The sequence below is a fragment of the Staurois parvus genome, unplaced genomic scaffold (genome assembly GCF_062004578.1).
Source record: "Staurois parvus isolate SC_StPar_1 unplaced genomic scaffold, SC_StPar_1.0 ptg000155l, whole genome shotgun sequence".
Lineage (NCBI taxonomy): Eukaryota > Metazoa > Chordata > Amphibia > Anura > Ranidae > Staurois > Staurois parvus.
Window position 1 is genome coordinate 71,582 of NW_028317951.1, and position 18,100 is coordinate 89,681.

At 38.5% G+C, this 18,100-nt stretch overlaps 1 protein-coding gene across 1 annotated transcript in view; it reads left to right on the forward strand.

The window, feature by feature from the left end:
* LOC149463228 (extracellular calcium-sensing receptor-like) overlaps positions 1-13,455 on the forward strand; it is a 39,161-nt gene extending 25,706 nt beyond the window's left edge. The window contains exons 5-8 of the mRNA XM_089675664.1: positions 4,025-4,822; positions 7,539-7,757; positions 10,458-10,581; positions 12,370-13,455. Coding sequence (XP_089531790.1) covers positions 4,025-4,822; positions 7,539-7,757; positions 10,458-10,581; positions 12,370-13,280 — 2,052 coding nt within the window. The 3' untranslated portion in view covers positions 13,281-13,455. The remainder of the gene's footprint in view (positions 1-4,024; positions 4,823-7,538; positions 7,758-10,457; positions 10,582-12,369) is intronic.
* Positions 13,456-18,100: the final 4,645 nt, after the last annotated feature.

Here is an 18,100-nt window from a genome sequence, read left to right on the forward strand (position 1 = left end):
ATGGAAGGAGGGTAAGGAATCACTATAAGTCACATTTGGGGGGATTTGCTAAAACTGGAGAGTGCAAAATCTGGTGCAGCTCCGCATATAAACCAGCTTCTGGGTTTTTATTTTTTTTGTCAAAGGTTATATGAACAATCTGAAGTTAGAAGCTGGTTGGCCACCATGTACAGCTGCACCAGATTTTGCACTCTCCGATTTTAGTAAATCTGCCCCATTGATTCATTTGTGTGTGCAAATTTCATACTGAGCAATTGAGCTCTGTATATACCAGGCTTCTTTATAACAGTAAACCTGAAAAAACATCTATAAAATAAGTAAACAACTTGAGACCATATAAGGAGGCGTTTAGAGCTCCATCTGGAAATAAGAATACAATGTTTTCAGATACACAATAAAATGTATAAAAAAAAATAAGGAAAGGAAATATGTGCAAAACTGCTGTACCCTAGATTTCTTTTCAGGCAGCAAACATGTAGCACTAAGGGGTCTAAGTATAAAAAAGTTGCAGTGTGGATGTGTTTTTCATTCACACAGGTACAACAAATTATTACTGTATTTTTTGTATTATGACTATCTCCTATAATCATCTGCCTCATCTAGTGACCAGAATGCAGTAAGTTTTGATCTTGTGAATTTTTTTTCAGAAAAATTCGACATCAGGGCCTCTAGATGGAGCTGACTATCATAGGAGATAATCATATTACAAACAATACAGTAATAATTTTCTGTGCCTCTCTGAATGCTCAAACATCTGCATAGAACATTTTTATACATGGACCCCTTCATGTACTTGTCGAAATTTTCAAGCAAGTGTTTACGAGTTTACTGTCTTTTTGTATGTCTTTATTATTTTTTTTTATTCAGCAACTATACAGTATACTGTATGTGGGTAAAGAATATTTAACAAGTTCTATGGGTAAAAATAATGTATAAGCCTCAATTTTAAAATAGCTGAATGTAACAATAGGAAATAATGTGATTTTATTTTAATATTTTTAACATACGCTATTATTTTTTCCTTTATAAAACCTGATAAAACAAAACAGTTTATTATTTCACATTCCATCCCATTACCATTCCTATACTATTTGTGGTGGTTTATGTAAGGATTTATTCTACTTATAAAGGGCGGTGTCCCTTTCCCTTAGATGAAATATTACAGTGCCTCCAGCCGTTAAAATAAGGCAAATATTTAATGAACCAATAATTTGGACACCTTGATAATTTGATCACCACTTATTATTATACCTTGAATCCTTTTAGCCAGTATGATTTCGTACCATACACACAAAATTTGCCTTATAATAGATAAATATAAAAATGTATTTATGTACAAAATTATATATATATTAACACAAAACGCAAAAGACTGGTGATGAATGAATACTGGTACACACGATCAAAGATATACTATACCAATATCATACATGATACAATATTTCTAAATAATGAAAAATAATATAACAATTTTTCTAGATGATAATGATTATTAAACTTTAAATTTACTGATAACTAATAATTTAGAGTATCTCAGAGGTTATTTTCTCACATCACGTGGCCATAGGAATGGGAGAAGATATTCCCTGATAAATTATACTCTTAACTAATAAAAATCAATAATTTATGAAATATGAAAAATTTTCAATATGACACCAACAATATCTTACAGTAATACAGGATCTCCCTATATATATATATGTGAACACCCAATGCAGTTGTTATCACTCTAAGGTAATTCTTATCACTCTAAACAACAGAGGAAATATGCAATACAAAATTAAATGGACAGTCTCACCACACCCAGAATTTGGACTATGACACCTTCCCAGTGGATCCAGCTGGCAATGGAACGCCTTCAGAATGATGGCCACAGGGACAAGTGATAGATATGTAGTATAGTAGAGATTCAGAGGTTTAGAAGTTTAGTAGAAAGTTTAAAAAGTTTGAAAGGATGAAAGAGGGGTTATTCAGCAGGGATGGAGTTCAGCCTCTTCAGTCAGTTTTCAGTCAGGTTCTTTTTTTTTTAATGAGTTTTCTCCAGCTTTTTTTTTTTCTAAATGAGGTGCATGGCTTTTTATACCATCTAAACTATTGTTCTAAGAGACCCTCCCAACAGGCTTTTGATTGGCCGGTCGAGAAGTGTATGTACCTAAGCTATCTCTCACCTGTCCGCCAGATGGCAGTCATGTACCATAGAACAATTTGAGTATTTATGATGACTCACACCTCGGGAGAACCCAAGGTGATTTCAGGTATTAAAATATACGTCTTATCCAGATATATATTTGATTATACCTATAATGTTCTGGATAGGACTATAGAAGATATATGTATATTCAGTTATTCATTTCCCTGAGATACAAACTTGTGTGAAAGCATTTGTTTTCTGATACAACATACAACTGATGCTAATTCACAATATATCTTTCTTTTCATCATTTCATACTCAATTTAGTGGTATACCATCCTCAACTTTGCTGAATATATTTTTGTGTGTGAAACATACTCTTTATAACATCCCATTGATAATATGCTTTTTGATAATATCTCTGTGGGTAGATATATCCAGTTCTTATCCTTATATGTCCTAAGTTTAACCTTTTTGTTTTAGAACAAAAATTCCCATGAGTAGGAAAGATCCTCTGTTTACCTGTCCATTGTGTAGGAGTTAGAGTAAACAACCAGTTATACTTGTAACCTTAGTGGATAATAGTATATTGTGACAGTTCCAGAAGTTTGTTTGTTCATCACACTCTCCAAGGTTTTGGGTAAACCTTTAGCCAGTTAGGTTTCCGTCTCATCATTGTCTTTTGGTTAGGTGTGATGACTCAATGTTTAGAGGTCTAACGTCTTATTTGACTGTCTGATTAACTTTTGTATATGCATTTTCCCCAACCTCAATATACAAACAGTATTTGTTGATATATGTATCTTTTAGTTAGTCTCATAGTCGCCAATTTAAACCTTAGAATTGTAGGTCTTAGACCACCTGTGGATAGTCAAACAGTCTATTGTCTCTGGGAAAAGTTCCCTTCACCCATTATTTGCATGTCTTCACTGGAGGGTCCTTTGAATTTTCAACCAAGAAAAGTTAACCCTTAACAGATGGCTAGGCTGGTTTGCTGTCAGAATGAAGTTATGTTTTGATAAATAATTTCAAAAGGCACTACATATTGGTACTATCTGGCACTACCCCAAGTTTACACATACCATTACGCTAGCCTTAGAGGATTTTATGTTGACTGGTGTACTAAAAAACACAAATTTCACACTCATCATACAGACCAAAATCCCACTAGAATGATGCTTCATTAAGGCTGGAGAAAAGAAAATGAGCACAAACTTGAAGCGGTGGTCCACAGCAACTAGTCTGGGTTTAGTTTTTCTACGGATTAAAAGCTAAAAGTGACACTAAACAATATCCTTATTCTCCAAAAATAATCCATACACATCCACTACTTAATGGTCCCCTAATTTTCTTTTTCACCTGAGCAGTGTTCATTGGTTGTGGTCATGCGCACTGCTCTGTGCAAGCCACAAATTCCATAGTCCAATTCAGGAGTGAGCAAGAGAGGGTGGCTATGTTTCAACATGCATGGGATCACAGCAGCAAAAAAAAAAAAAATGTAGGGATTTGGAATAGACCGAGAACAATAGAAGGTACTTTTTAGACGAAAAAACATACTTAATGTATTATTTTTTTGGTATCACTTGAACATGATTGCCTACCATGGGCAACTCCAATTTTAAGCTCCTTTGCTTTTCTTCAGTTTTAATGAATCTGTTCCAGTGTTTGGTGATTTTTAGCCACAGGCCATAATGACATTATTTTATATTATTATATATTTTAGTATAATTACCTTTATATATTTCAGTTCTGTATGTTAATTGCTGAAAAGTAAGTTTTATCAACAGTAAATCTAATTGTTATATGACCCATACCCTACTTAGCTACACAGAATTTTACATCACGTTACTTCATTTATTCTGCTTGTAATTACCTGAGTTGTTTCTTTCTAAGGTGAGTTATTATTCCTCTATCAACATCTTAAGCAATAAACATGAATTTCCTTCGTTCTTCCGGACCATACCAAGTGATACCTTTCAAACCACAGCTTTGGCTGCTATGGTAGAGCACTTTGGTTGGATGTGGGTGGGCACCTTAGCTGAAGACAATGACTATGGACATCTGGGAGTGCAGCTTTTCACTGAACAGATTGTACGGCTTGGTGTCTGTATCGCATTTTCAGAGACAATTCCTTTGGCCTACTCTAAAACAAAATATGAACAGCTTGCATCCACAATAAAACGTTCCTCAGCTAAAGTTATAATTGTGGTCTCTGGAGACACTAACTTGATACCATTAATTTGGGAAGTAGCCAAACAGAACATTAGTGGCAGAACATGGCTAGCCAGTGAAGGCTGGAGCACATCTGCTTTTGTGTTAGCAAAAGATCAAAGCAATTTTTTTAGCGGTACTCTTGGACTTGCAATACCCACAGGAACTATCCCAGGTCTGAAAGAGTTTCTTTTTCAAGTGAATCCACTAAGGGAACCAGAAGATCCTATAATAAAGTTGTTCTGGGAGAACACATTTGGATGTTCCTGGCCTGATATTTCTCGATCCCAAAACATTACAAATATCTGTACTGGCAATGAGGACTTGTCATCTGTGAATAACACATATACAGATGTGTCACAATTAAGAATCACTTGTAATGTTTACCATGCTGTATACGCCATTGCTAATGCCCTCCAGAGCTTGATTTATTGTAGAAACGAACCATGCAATGGAGTACGTGACATACAGCCCTGGCAGGTAATGTCAGCTTCCAAGATCAAATCCAGCTTGGGTTAAGTACCAACAGGTGCTTTTATCATGTAATACACACACATATATTACCTCTGTGTACTTTACAGAAGGAGAACAGTGATGTACTTATATCATGTCTACTTCTGTGGTTGGGTATGAATGCACAGCACCTAGTCACAACAAGCCCACATACATTAACTGAGGTGTGTGGCTGCCTATGTCAGCATTTAGCAGTCAGCAAAGAAAGACCTGAGCTCTGCCTATACATGCCCACCACATCTGTGCATTCCCACGGATACATGGAAAACGTAGTGCCCTCTGCAAAACACATCAAATGTGATGTGTGGCACTAGCACAGACCCTCTCTTTAGTGTCTGGGAAATGCAGATTTTTAACAAGAAGGAAATTACATCACAAGGAGTAAAAATATTACATTCTCAAAAGTAAGACAATAATTGTAGAAATTATACAGTTGTATTCATGCTGTTAGGGATATGAAACTAGTACTCCTTAATGGGAGCCTGGAGTTCAACAAGAGCAAGGTGAAAAAAAACACATGATTTTTTTTTTTCTCGCACATGATTGGGTATTTAAATTGAGCATAGCTTTACATTTTTCATTAAGATTTACTTTGCAAAGTGAACATTCATTAAAGTGACAAGTAAGCAGGGCTATAAGCCAAAATTAAATTTTAAAGAATATGTAAACCCAGCATTTCATATTCTTGATATGTGCCTGATGTACCATGCACTTGTATGAAAAAGTATCCCTTTTGTATTGCTTCCTTTGTGTGAAATCGCTGGTGATCCTGGTAGTCCCTCTGCTTTCCTATTCAAATCTGACCACACTAAGCAGGAGAACACACTTTGGTCAGTTCTCTAGCTGTGCTGGGAACTCAGTTTGCTTCCCTGTAATCATCAGACTTGTTCTATATCACTTACAAAAAAAGGAGAAACATTTTTTATAATTTTGTTATATCTATGCACAAATGTTTTGCCTTTCATTACTTTTTTGGTTATTTTACAATGTGAGGGTTTACATACACTTTAGCTTCAAAACTGAACTCCAGGAATTATAATTTTTGCATGCTTACATTGGTCCAGCTTGGCTCAGTGTACATATCTGTATCTGATACATGGAGGGCTGCTGGGGATATTGTAATTCTCTGTATTCAGCACTACATACAGTGAGAGCAATGATCTTATGGGTACTATGCGAGCGGTTTCCCCTCTGCACACTAACCACAGGGGTTGCTTTCTTGGTGTCTACACCATTCATGGAATGCCTTGTATTTTTTTTAAATGAATACAAAGCATTTTCTGATTTAACAAGTTCAAAGTGATTGTAAAGGCTCCAAGATTTTTACCTTCATGCATTTTATGCATGAAAGTAAAAAACCTTCTGTGTGCAGCAGCCCCTCTAATACTTACGTGAGCCACATCGTGATCCAGCAATGTGCACAAGAGCCTCTGCTCTCCAGGGACTCTCCCTCCTCATTGGCTGAGACAATCACAGCCAATGAGGAGAGAGCGGGGGGGGGGGCTGCTTGCTGTGGGGGCACTTAGCAGGAGGGAGGGGTCAGAAGCGCCAGCGGGGGACCCTAACAGAGGAGAATCAGGGCTGCTTTGTGCAAAACTACTGCACAGAATAGGTACGTATAACATTTGTTGTTTTGTTTATATTGCCTTTAATATCCCTTTGAGAGGAGGGAAGGTGAATTCACAATTTTCACCTCATTCAAGCAGAGAATGCCTTGTATTTATATCCAGATATTAGATATGGATAATTATATTGAGGCAAACAGGCACAATGTAAGTGTGCAAAATATAATTCCTGGAGTTTTGGAACATGGTACCAACAGTTAATGTGCCATAGTTAACAATATAACAACTCTTAGTCTGTTTAACGAATGCTAGTTTCTGGCTGGTTGGCGTAGGATACTGCACACCTTTGTATGACATTGGGGGTTATTTACTAAAACTGGAGAGTGCACAATCTGGTGCAACTCTGCATAAAAATCAATCAGCTTCCAGGTTTTATTTCCAAAGCTTAAAGTCTTTGTAAAGCTTTGTTTTTTTTTGTTTTTTTTTTTATTAAAATACCAAACATGTTATACTTATCTACTCTGTACAATGGATTTACACAGAGCAGCCCTGATCCTCCTCTTCCGGGGTCCCCTGCCAGTGCTCCTGGCCCCTCCCCCCTTGCCGAGTGCCTCCAGAGGTAGAACGTGATTGGCTACCATGCAGAGTTGCCCCAGATTCTGAGTGCACCAGTTTTAGTAAATCTCCCCCATAGTGGTATGTACCTGGTGTTCATAAATTAGTCTTTTATGGTATCTGAAATGGTTTACTTTTCTTTGTAGCTAAGGGTCTTCATATTGTAGTAGACTAAGACATCCCAGGCTATAAAGTCATCTTCAGGACCATGGATCTTTAGCTGCAAAGACCATGACCATGCATTGTAGTAATTTTGTTACTTTGCAAGTGCCTTTACAATTGAAATAAAATACTGTGATAAGAGATGTATAAATATGACAATAAGTAAAACCACCCATATAATTTTCTTCATTCATTTGGTCTGCATACTGTACGAACTGTATTTCATATTTAAATACATAGCACATGCATAATTTTATATATTGATTAGCATTGTGAACAATTTTAAAGTTTGCATTCCATTTTCAGCAGTATTGATCTCATAATTTGATTCCAAATTACAGTTAGTAAGAGCATTAAACAGAGTGAATTTCACAGACCACAGTGGAAATCTGCATTACTTTGACCAGAATGGGGATCCAGTGCCAAATTATGACGTGTTAAACTGGCAGATGGGAGACAATGGCCTTCTCCAGTATAAGAAGGTGGGGAGCTATAGCGGCAGGCACCAACTACTGATGGATGAACATGAAATCACCTTATGGAATGGAGGCAAGCCACAGGTTAGTGCTAGATAATACAAATGATATTCATCTCTAGCCTAGCTAATTATGGTTTAAAAATAGTTTAAATAAAAAATTAAATTTATACTATTTACTAAATAAGAATGGAAACCTTCTAACAGATGCAGAATTACAACATATTCTATTTGCTCTTTTGCCATTTGCTATTAAGGACATATAAAGTGGTATTAAACCCAAAAGCAAACATTTATTATATTGCAGTATACTTGTTCTTAGATGTGATGGCTGCAATAGTTTCATTTTTTAGGCTTTCTTCTATTTTCACTTGGTGATTCATCCAGTAAGTCTGTTGTTTTTCAAAAGAACAAGCTGTCCTGCAAATGTAGCAGTTAGAGTGTTGAGACCAACCATTTACTACTGACAGGGGTGTTTATAATAATCAGCTGTTATTTTTTTTATGTAAAACTTTTAAGTCCAAAGGAACAAAACTGTTTGCTGTAACTGATTATAAAGGTTTAGCTGGTGTTAAGCTTCAATGTGTTAGAGTGTCTAAATCTGCTAGTAAATCCAACACTCCCCTCCCCCCAGATTGACAATGCTGCTGTCTGCTGTGCCCCCTGCGCTCCATCATCCAGAGTGAAGGCACTCTAATACAGGAGGTGTATTGGCGAGATCACCAGATTAAAACAGAGGGGAAAAAGCCTATAAAAAAGAAAACTAACACAGCCACCACATCTAATGTTTGGTTATCTGCAATATATTATATTTTTGGTTTTGGGTTTAATACCACTTTAACATGACACTTGTCAAAATGGAGGTTTTCATACTGTAAGTTTATTTCTTAGCACATGTGTATTACTAACAACTAACCATCAGGCATTACGTGCTTCTGCTTAGCTTACTGTTGACCAATACTTTCAAGTCCTTCCACAAGTCTGCGTCCTCCAGTTTTATTGAATGTATAAGTATAGGGGGGAATCCCCTTAACATGGCCTAAATGCATAATGTTATGATCACCACATACATTACAATCTGATTATGGAGTCGTCTTAGGATCTGCCAACAACTGTGTAGTATAAGAGCCCTTCTGACTGGATACAAAATGACTGGATAGTTTAGGTCCTCTTATAGCTTTGTCTTGGTAAATCTAAAGATTGTATTTTCACATGCCTTATACCCACTTATCAGACCATACTGGTTCATCTGCAATATGTTTCTATCCTGATAAGTTTTAATAATGCTACATATTTGTGTGTCATCTGCAAAACAGGACAATTTATTGTCTACTTCATCTTTTAATTAATAATAGACTGAAAAGAGCCAAGCAATATACTGACCTTTGTGGAACACCACTGCAAATGTTAGTCCATTTGGAATGTTTGTCCAGTTGACCCTCACACTTTATCTTCCACCCTCTAACCTGTTTCTTACCAGTATACATACATTTTACTATAGTACTTGAGAACTCAACTTTTGTTCTAGCTATTTATTAGGAACAATGGCCAAATTCTATTTCAGAATCCAACATACTATACTACATCAACAGTTTCTCCAACATCCAGACTTTTTCCTCATAAATGTCAATCATGTTTACTAGACATGACCTGTCTTTCATAGAACCTACATAGTACCAGGGGTGGACTGACCATTTGGAAACTCGGGCACTGCCTGAGGGCCCGGGGTCAGTAGGGGGCCCCATGAGATGCCCCTGGTAACTTTTTCATAGGCTTTTTTGAGTTTGGGCAAGGACACAGGGGCCCCATGATCCCCTATTGCCTGGGGGGCCCCATTAGTTGTCAGTCCACCCCTGCACAGTACCATTTAGTTTGGTCTATTCCATAGCACCTGGATGTCCGTAAACCATTGTCTAAAATATTTTGTTACCAGTGACCCCAATATACTTATGTTGCATTCACACACAGATTAATAATCTATTCATCTCTAAATGACTTTTCTCTCGACTGACTTCTTCTGGGTTTATGTAAGGCAGACTGAAATGTCCTAGATAGGGACTGATTATCACCTGGTGCTTTTGAAATTGCTGGTACCATACAGTGAGGAGGAACCCATTATCCACAAAATATCTCCCATTGCATGACCGACATTAAAATCACACTAGTCTGAACTTAAAGTGGTTCTAAAGGCTTAAGGTTTTTTCTACCTTCATGCATTCTATGCATGAAGGTGAAAAACCCTTTGTGTGTAGCAGCCCCCCCAATAATTACCTGAGGCCCCTTATGATCCAGTGATGTCCATGAGAGCCTCAGTTCTCCGGGGGCTCTCACTCCTGATTGGCTGAGGCATCAGTGGGAGCCAATAGCTCCCACTGTTGTCAATCACAGCAAGTGAGCCAATCAGGAGAGGGAGGGGGCAGGACCGAGCTGCAGCTCCGTGTGTGAATGGACATGCAGAGCCGCAGCTTGGTAGCGCATCTGGTTGGGTGCCCCCATAGCAAGCTGCTTTCTGTGGGAGCACCCGACAAGAGAAAGGGGCCAGGAGCACCGGTGGGGAACCAGAGAAAAGGAAGATCTGGGCTGCTCTGTGCAAAACCATTACACAGAGAAGGTACGTATGACGTGTTTGTTATTTGAAAAAAAAAATACTTTACTATCACTTTATTAGAAACTATCTTAACAATGTAAGGTTTTGACATGATAAAATTGAGGTTTAAACTCTAAAAGTATTGATTTTGGTGTGCTGAGTGTAAAAAGTTTACATGACTAACTAAATCTCCGTCAGCCTCCAGTTTCAGTGTGCAGTGCCAGCTGCAAGCCTGGATTCAGGAAGAGCATCTTACAGGGTCAGTCAGCTTGTTGCTTCTCTTGTATCCCATGTCCAGATGGAGAAATATCTAATGGAACAGGTAATTTGCTTTATTTCAGTAACTTAAATGACATCTGTAAACATGTACTATTACATAAAGCCGAACTAAAGTTTGCTGGGTGGGAGTAAGCTCTTGCAAGTTTGCACAGCACACTTACCTAATAGCTAATTTTTCAAAAATGTTTGTATTTTTGCTCTTTTATAGATTCATTTTGAAGTATAAGGGTGCTGGCTATGTATGCCCCCTCTGTGTTCTACCTTGAGATACAGGTTTGAGTGAAGAGAATTGGAAGCTTGGTTCTAATCTCTGAATAAGATTTTATTAGTTAGGAGACTTTTCCTATACCTTCTTCTGTTCACCTTATTTCCTCTCACTTCTCATGACGTTTTCTTTAATTGATTTGAATTAACGTCTGCCTGTATGTGCATCCTACAGGTACTGTTTATACTCTTTCTGATTGCACTGGTTAGATGCTGCAAGCAAGTCTTTTGTTGTAAGCTTGTTTCCACTATTTGGTCTTTTTTGTGTCTTTTAAATTTTGAGAATACAATTTTAAATATGCAACATTTTATATTTAGTAGAAAAAAACATAATAAATATATAAAAGCCAGATACAATTTATGTTAAAACAGATAATATATAGTAATAAAATATAAAATGTTCATTAAATCTCACAATACATGAACTAAAATCCATAATTCTTAAACTAACATTATACGGTGATTAGAAGGAGGAGGTCTGATCGTATAATGATTTTATTAAGAAGCAAAGGCAACCCCTGGCACCATTTAATTTTAAAGCGTATCCCTAGCAAAAACGTTTTTTTTTTTCATTTTTGAGGAGAGTAGAGAATTTAAAAAACTTATCAGTTCTTTTCCAGTCTATATTCCATAAATAATATTTCCCTTCACGCTTATAAAAGACTTTAATTATTGGGTTTACATATACTTTATGGACTTGTATAGATGGGTTTAAGAAGGGGGTCAAATAACAGTAGTATGTTTTCAAATGCTTCTGAGATATTTTGATACACATTTGAGCTGCTTTAAGTTGCCTTTCAATTGCTTGCGAGGTTGCTTCAAGTAGCTTCCAGATTGCATCAAGCTGCTTATGAGTTGCATCAAACTGAGTTTCATTTATGTTTATCCACAAATCTGATTTCTACATTGTCTTTAATGTTGTTCCTTTCTGGTGGAGTGTACTCTGTTGAAGTGGGTGAAGACAACAAACCATCCAAACATGTTTAGTGTAGGGAGCGGGTTGACAGAGATTGATCTTCTAGGTTTCAGGTTAATCCATTACAACTGTTACCTATGCAAATAACCTCTTTACCTGTACACACATTGAAGTTCCCTCTCTATGTACACACCCTTTCTCTTTTTATTTTCACAACCAATGACTTTCTCCAGGGAAATAAAACCTGGAGTGGGCTAGAGAATTGTGGGGATCGGAGAATTCAACTAGACTCATTCCATTAGAATTCTGACATTTCTCAACAGCAAACTTTTTCTAGAGCCATTAACCACACAAACTACCCCAACCTGAAAGGCAAGTACATGTCATCCCAGACTGGGCTCTCTTGCTATCTATCTATCTATCTATCTATCTATCTATCTATCTATCTATCTATCTTACATTCTGCCTAATAGAAGTTAAGTCAATATTCTGTTATATTACAGTTTCCTACTTTTCTGCACATACAGCTTTTCTGTTTTAATCATATTAAACAGCACTTGTATTACAAAAATATACATATGCTTTATCCAAAATACACAGATTTTGCAAAATTCATGGGTATTGTGTGCACCCATATCTTATTTTTTTCAGATTTCACTGAATGTATAAAATGTGACCAAGACCACTGGTCCAGTAACAACAAGACTGCTTGCATTCCTAAAGAATTGGATTACCTATCTTTTGGAGAACCTTTAGCAATCACATTCTCCACAGCAGCCTCTTTGGGGATCTTTCAAACCGTTGTAGTTACAATGGTGTTCATCAAATACAAGCATACTCCAATAGTGAGAGCCCAGAACATAGAAATGAGCTTCCTTCTTCTTGTCTCACTGTTACTGTCTTTTATTGGTACCTTTACTTTTATTGGTGAACCCTCCACCACCTTATGTGTCCTTAGACAAATGGTATTTGCTATCAGCTTTGTTCTGAATATCTCATGTATATTAGTTAAGACATTAGTTGTCATTATTGCCTTCACAATGGCAAAGCCTAACCAGAGTGTGATGAAATTCTTCCAGCCCTCTCATCAGAGGGCACTGGTGGGCCTGACCACTTCCATTCAAATTGCAGTTTGTGTTGGGTTCTTATCATCTACATCATTGAATATAAAGAAGAACAGGGACGCTGTAATAACAAAGATAATTCTAGAATGCAACTGGGAATCTGAACTGGCATTTCTTGTGGCTATCGGATATATCGGGCTCCTGGCCCTGGTATGTTTTGCTCTGGCCTTTCTAGCTAGGAATCTGCCTGACAATTTTAATGAAGCAAAATTTATTACATTCAGCTTGTTGGTCTTTGTCATGGTTTGGGTGTGCTTTATACCAGGTTATTTAAGTACGAGCGGGAAATATGTCACTGCTGTAGAGATATTTGCTATCCTCTCATCTGCTACTGGACTGCTTGTGTGTATTTTCTTCCCTAAGTGCTACATCATACTGCTACAACCATCTAGGAATTCTAAGAAAAACCTTATTGAACATTCCTACATTAAAAGATAAATGTTTATTGACATAACTTGGTATACCGTGTTTTAGCATAGATAGATGTTAGAGCTGTGGCAGATAAAATATTTACATATTTCTGTGTCATCAAATACTCACATTTTTGAAAGACTATCACATGCCTTCAGTGTATAAGCATATTGTGATTATGTTTATATAAATTACTATTACATTGCCAACCCAGTGATTTGGATAGTCAAAAGAAAATCAAAATAATTAAAAGACAGATAATCCTAAAACCATGTTACAAACAACCATTGGAATTGGTAGCATTTGTATGAAAATAAAAATTATGCAAAATACGTGTGCACAAGGTGTCAATGAATTAAAGTGTTTGTTCACCAATGTCAGAAGTCTGTCAAGCAAAATAGGTGAGTTGGAAGCTTTGGTGCATGAAGAGAACTATGATTTAATTGGTATAGCTGAATCTTGGCTTCATTCTTCACATGACTGGGCCATTAATATTCCTGGCTATGTTCTCTTTCAGAGAGACAGGGTAAAAAGGAAAGGTGGTGGTGTCTGTCTCTATGTCAAAAGTGATCTCAGAGCAAGTGTGAAAGAGGACCTAGTTAATGGAGAGTATGATGAGGCTGAACCATTATGGGTGGAACTGCACATGGGGGTGCGTACTACAAAGGTAATCATTGGAGTTTGTTATAAGCCTCCCAGTGTTAATAGGGAGGAGGAGACTCAGCTCCTTGCACAGATCAAAAGGGCTGCAAGGGCTGTGACAGTGATAATAATGGGGGATTTTAACTACCCGGAAATTGACTGGAGTAATGGTACTGCAGGAACAGTCAAAGGGCAAAAATGTATAAACCTATTACAGGACAATATTATGGTACAGTTCATAGAGGCCCCAACTAGAAATGATGCTCTACTGGACGTGGTAATCTCAAACTGTCAGGGATCCGGGTATGAACAGAAATGTGTGGGAACACAGGCGTATTCAGGGCTGGAAAGGTGGAATGGTCAGGCAGGCCGTATGGGTCTGTAATGCACCGCCTGGCGGTACCTCTAGCAACCCACGGAATAGGATTCCCCAGAGTGCAGAGTCTAAGTCCCAGTCTGCTTGTTCACCAGGACCCCTGATGGTGGGGATGGACTTGGAGCAGACAGAGAACAGGTCGCGGCCCCTGAGTACACCCACCCGTGGTAGAGGGATCCGCCAGAGATATATTCTGGAGGAGAGCCTGACGTGAAGAGGCGGATGGGTCCGTGCAGGACGGATGGATGGCTGAGCAGAAGCGTGGTCAGATAGGCCAGGTCGGTAACGGTGGGGACAGCGCGGTACAAGGCAGCAGGCACAGAATAGTCGGGTCACTCGCCGGGTCAGTAACAGGAGATCAGATCCAATGAGGGTATCAAAAGAGAAGTCAGACAGGCCAGGGATCATGGGCAGGAGAAGTCAGCAGAGGTCAGGATCAAAGCAGGGTCAGCAACAAATCAGATAGGCAGATATGCAGGAACACAGGATACCAGGTACAGGGGCTCATGGGAAACAAACACCAAGGCACTGATTGCAGGCCTGATCCTGCTTAAATAGACCTCCTGCAATCAGCCTCAGGTGATGGCTTGATTGCAGGAGTAAGACCCTGGCTGCTGAAAACACCCTCTGGTAGGAGCTGGTACTGCAGCCCACAGAGCAAGTGAGCCACAGCACCACCAGTGGTGAGTCCATTCCTGACACAAACCATGCAGAGCTTATTACGAATGTCCATATAAAAGAACATCTGGGTAGCAGTGACCATAATATGATTTCATTTATTGTTAGCTGTAATCATCAAGCACATACAGGAAAAATTAAATGCTCAACTTTTAGAGAGCTAATTTTCAAAGACTGAGAGCTGCTCTCCAAGACTTAGACTGGGAGGGAATATTGGCATCAATGAACACAACACAGAAATGGGAGTTCTTCAAAAAGACTGCATGTGAACATGGGCAACAAGTTCAAAGGCTAAAAATCAAACCTATGTGGCTTACGGCCAAAGTTAAAAATGCTATAGATAATAAGAAAAGAGCTTTTATGAAGTTTAAAAATGAAGGAACGATATCATAATTTAAACATTACAAAGAATATAACAGAATATGCAAAAAGGAAATAAAGGCTGCAAAATTTGAAAACAAACGACAGATTGCAAAAGATAGCAGGACAAACCCCTTTACAAAATAATCTAGAGTGGGTGACTAGGGACAAATACCTTCTTCAGCTCTGTGTATACAAAGGAACATGGGAGAGCTATTGTCCATAATGGGCATGGCATGGACACAGCTCCAGATGATCCGCATTGGGTCACAATTGATATGATCCAGAAATATTTAGACAGAATAAAGGTGAATAAAGCACCTGGACCGGATGGCATACACCCACGGGTCATTAAAGAATTGAGCTCTGTCATTTCAAAGCCATTGTTTCTAATTTTTAGGGACTCTTTAATGACTGGCATAGTACCACTGGATTGGCGTAAGGCCAATGTGGTGCCTATATTTAAAAAGGGGTCAAAAACTTTACCAAGTAATTATAGACCTGTTTGTTTAACTTCCATAGTAGTGAAGATACTGGAGAGTTTAATAAAAAACCACATAGATGAGTTCTTGCTGGAAAAAAATATTTTAAGCAACAGACAGCATGGATCCATGAAAGACTGAAGTTGTTAAACAAATCTGATTTCTTTTTATGAGGAGGTGAGCAAAACCTTGGACAGAGGGGTGGCTGTGGACGTGGTATACTTTGATTTTGCAAAAGCGTTTGACACAGTTCACCACACACGGCTAATGTGTAAGGTAAAGTCTACAGGCTTGGAAAAATCTGTATGTAAATGGGAAGAAAACTGGCTAAAAGATCGTATTCAGAGAGTAGTGGTTAATGATTCATACTCTGAATGGTCTAGGGTTGTTAGTGGTGTACCCCAAGGTTCAGTGTTGGGACCCTTACTTTTTAATATATTTATAAACGATATAGGGTTTTGTATTAAAAATACCATTTCAGTCTTTGCAGATGACACCAAGCTGTGCAGTGGAATAACGTCCTTACAGGATGTCTCCAACTTACAAGCCGACCTCAATGCACTGTTTAATTGGGCAACTATGTAGCAAATGAGGTTTAATGTTGATAAATGTAAGGTTATACACTTGGGGGCTAAGAATATGCATGCATCATACATACTAGGGGGGGTACAACTGGGGGAATCAATGGTGGAGAAGGATCTGGGGGTTCTGGTAGATCACAAGCTTAATAATGGCATGCAATGCCAAGCTGCAGTTTTGTAAAGAAAGCAAAATCCTCTCTTGTATTAAAAGAGGTATAGACTCCAGAAAGAGAGATATTGGTATTGCTATTATTTGGAGAAATTGTGCCCCATCATTGGTATTATTTGGAGGAATAGTGCCCCATCATTGGTATTCGTTGGATGAAAAGTGCCTAATTGTTTATATCAGTGAGAGGAATAATGCCCCATCATTGGTGTCAGTGGAAAGAAAAATGCCCCACTGTTGGTGTCAGTGAGAGGAATAGTTTCCCACTGTTGGTGTCAGTGGAAGGAATCGTGCCTCTTTGTTGGTATCAGTGGGTGGATTAGTGCCCTGAGGACAGGATAAAGGCAAAGGACCATATTCGACCCACAGGCTGCAGTTTGGAGACTACTGCTCTAGTACATACAAAACTTTCTGTATATTGTGGTTAAGAATGGAGAGACTTTAATTGAAAGGATAAGCAATCAAGAGAAAGAGCATCTCAAAGAATCCTTTGAAGTCACATTATCACCTAAGAGCCTAGGAGTCCTACTGCAGGTTTATTAGCCTTGAGAATATGAGAGCCACACACATGGGGTCTCCCCCAAAGACTCCAGATTCTGGAGGACTCCTTTTCACATGGACTATGCCTTTTGCAGGTACACCTGGGCAGCACATAGCACATAGTAGGAGTAGGGAAGTAGGGACTTAGGGAAAATGACTGTTTTGTCTGATCTTTGGACTTTTCTGTACTGTTCCACCTTTTATACAGTAAAGTGTTGAGACTCTGCCTCATGCCTGGTCTAAAGTTCTTTAAAGGAGTTTAATGCAAGTAACCGGAACCTAGAGTCTAAGGGTTGGGTCAACAATACACAAGGTATGAAGACCCAGAATGTGAAGAGTCATTCTAGTGCAAGTTATACATGTGGTTGCCATGAGAAATGGAGATGCTGTCAGCAAGCAGCCTGTTGGAAACTTGTGCCTGTTGTAGGTCGGTCAGTCGCTAGCCACAATTTTGTCTCCTATAGCAATCAGAGTGGACCTGCACTGCGGAGATCCTCATCCTGTGCAGAGTCACAGAAATTCAAGTGTTAAAGTCAAGTGCATGTTGAAGCCCACGTTATGTGCACAGCTGGGTTCCATGCTGCTACCGGGACCCATAGTGGGAAAATGCTGACAGGTGATTGTGGTCTGTGTTCGCCACGGTCCGCCTAATTGCAAGCTACAATGGGAAGATGTACATTTATGTGGGGTCCCAAGATTTAAATGAAGAACAGTTGTTGTGCAAATGTACATGACGTGCGCCAGCCTTAAGGTCAAGTATTCCCGGATGGCAGCCTCAGCTTTGTCCAAGGGCATTGAGAAAAATGGCACGAGAGTAAATGTACTCCAGTACATTTATATAATAGCACTAACTACATGTTTGTAGCTTAAATATTGATATTTGCACTTAAAACTGTCATACTGACTAACTTTTTATACTATCAGTAAAAATGTGGCTCTCTCAGCAATTTTTTTGTGTTGTGGCAGTAAAAAATTGGCTCTGTCAGGAAATTTGCTGTGTCAGTAAATATGCTACAGAGCAT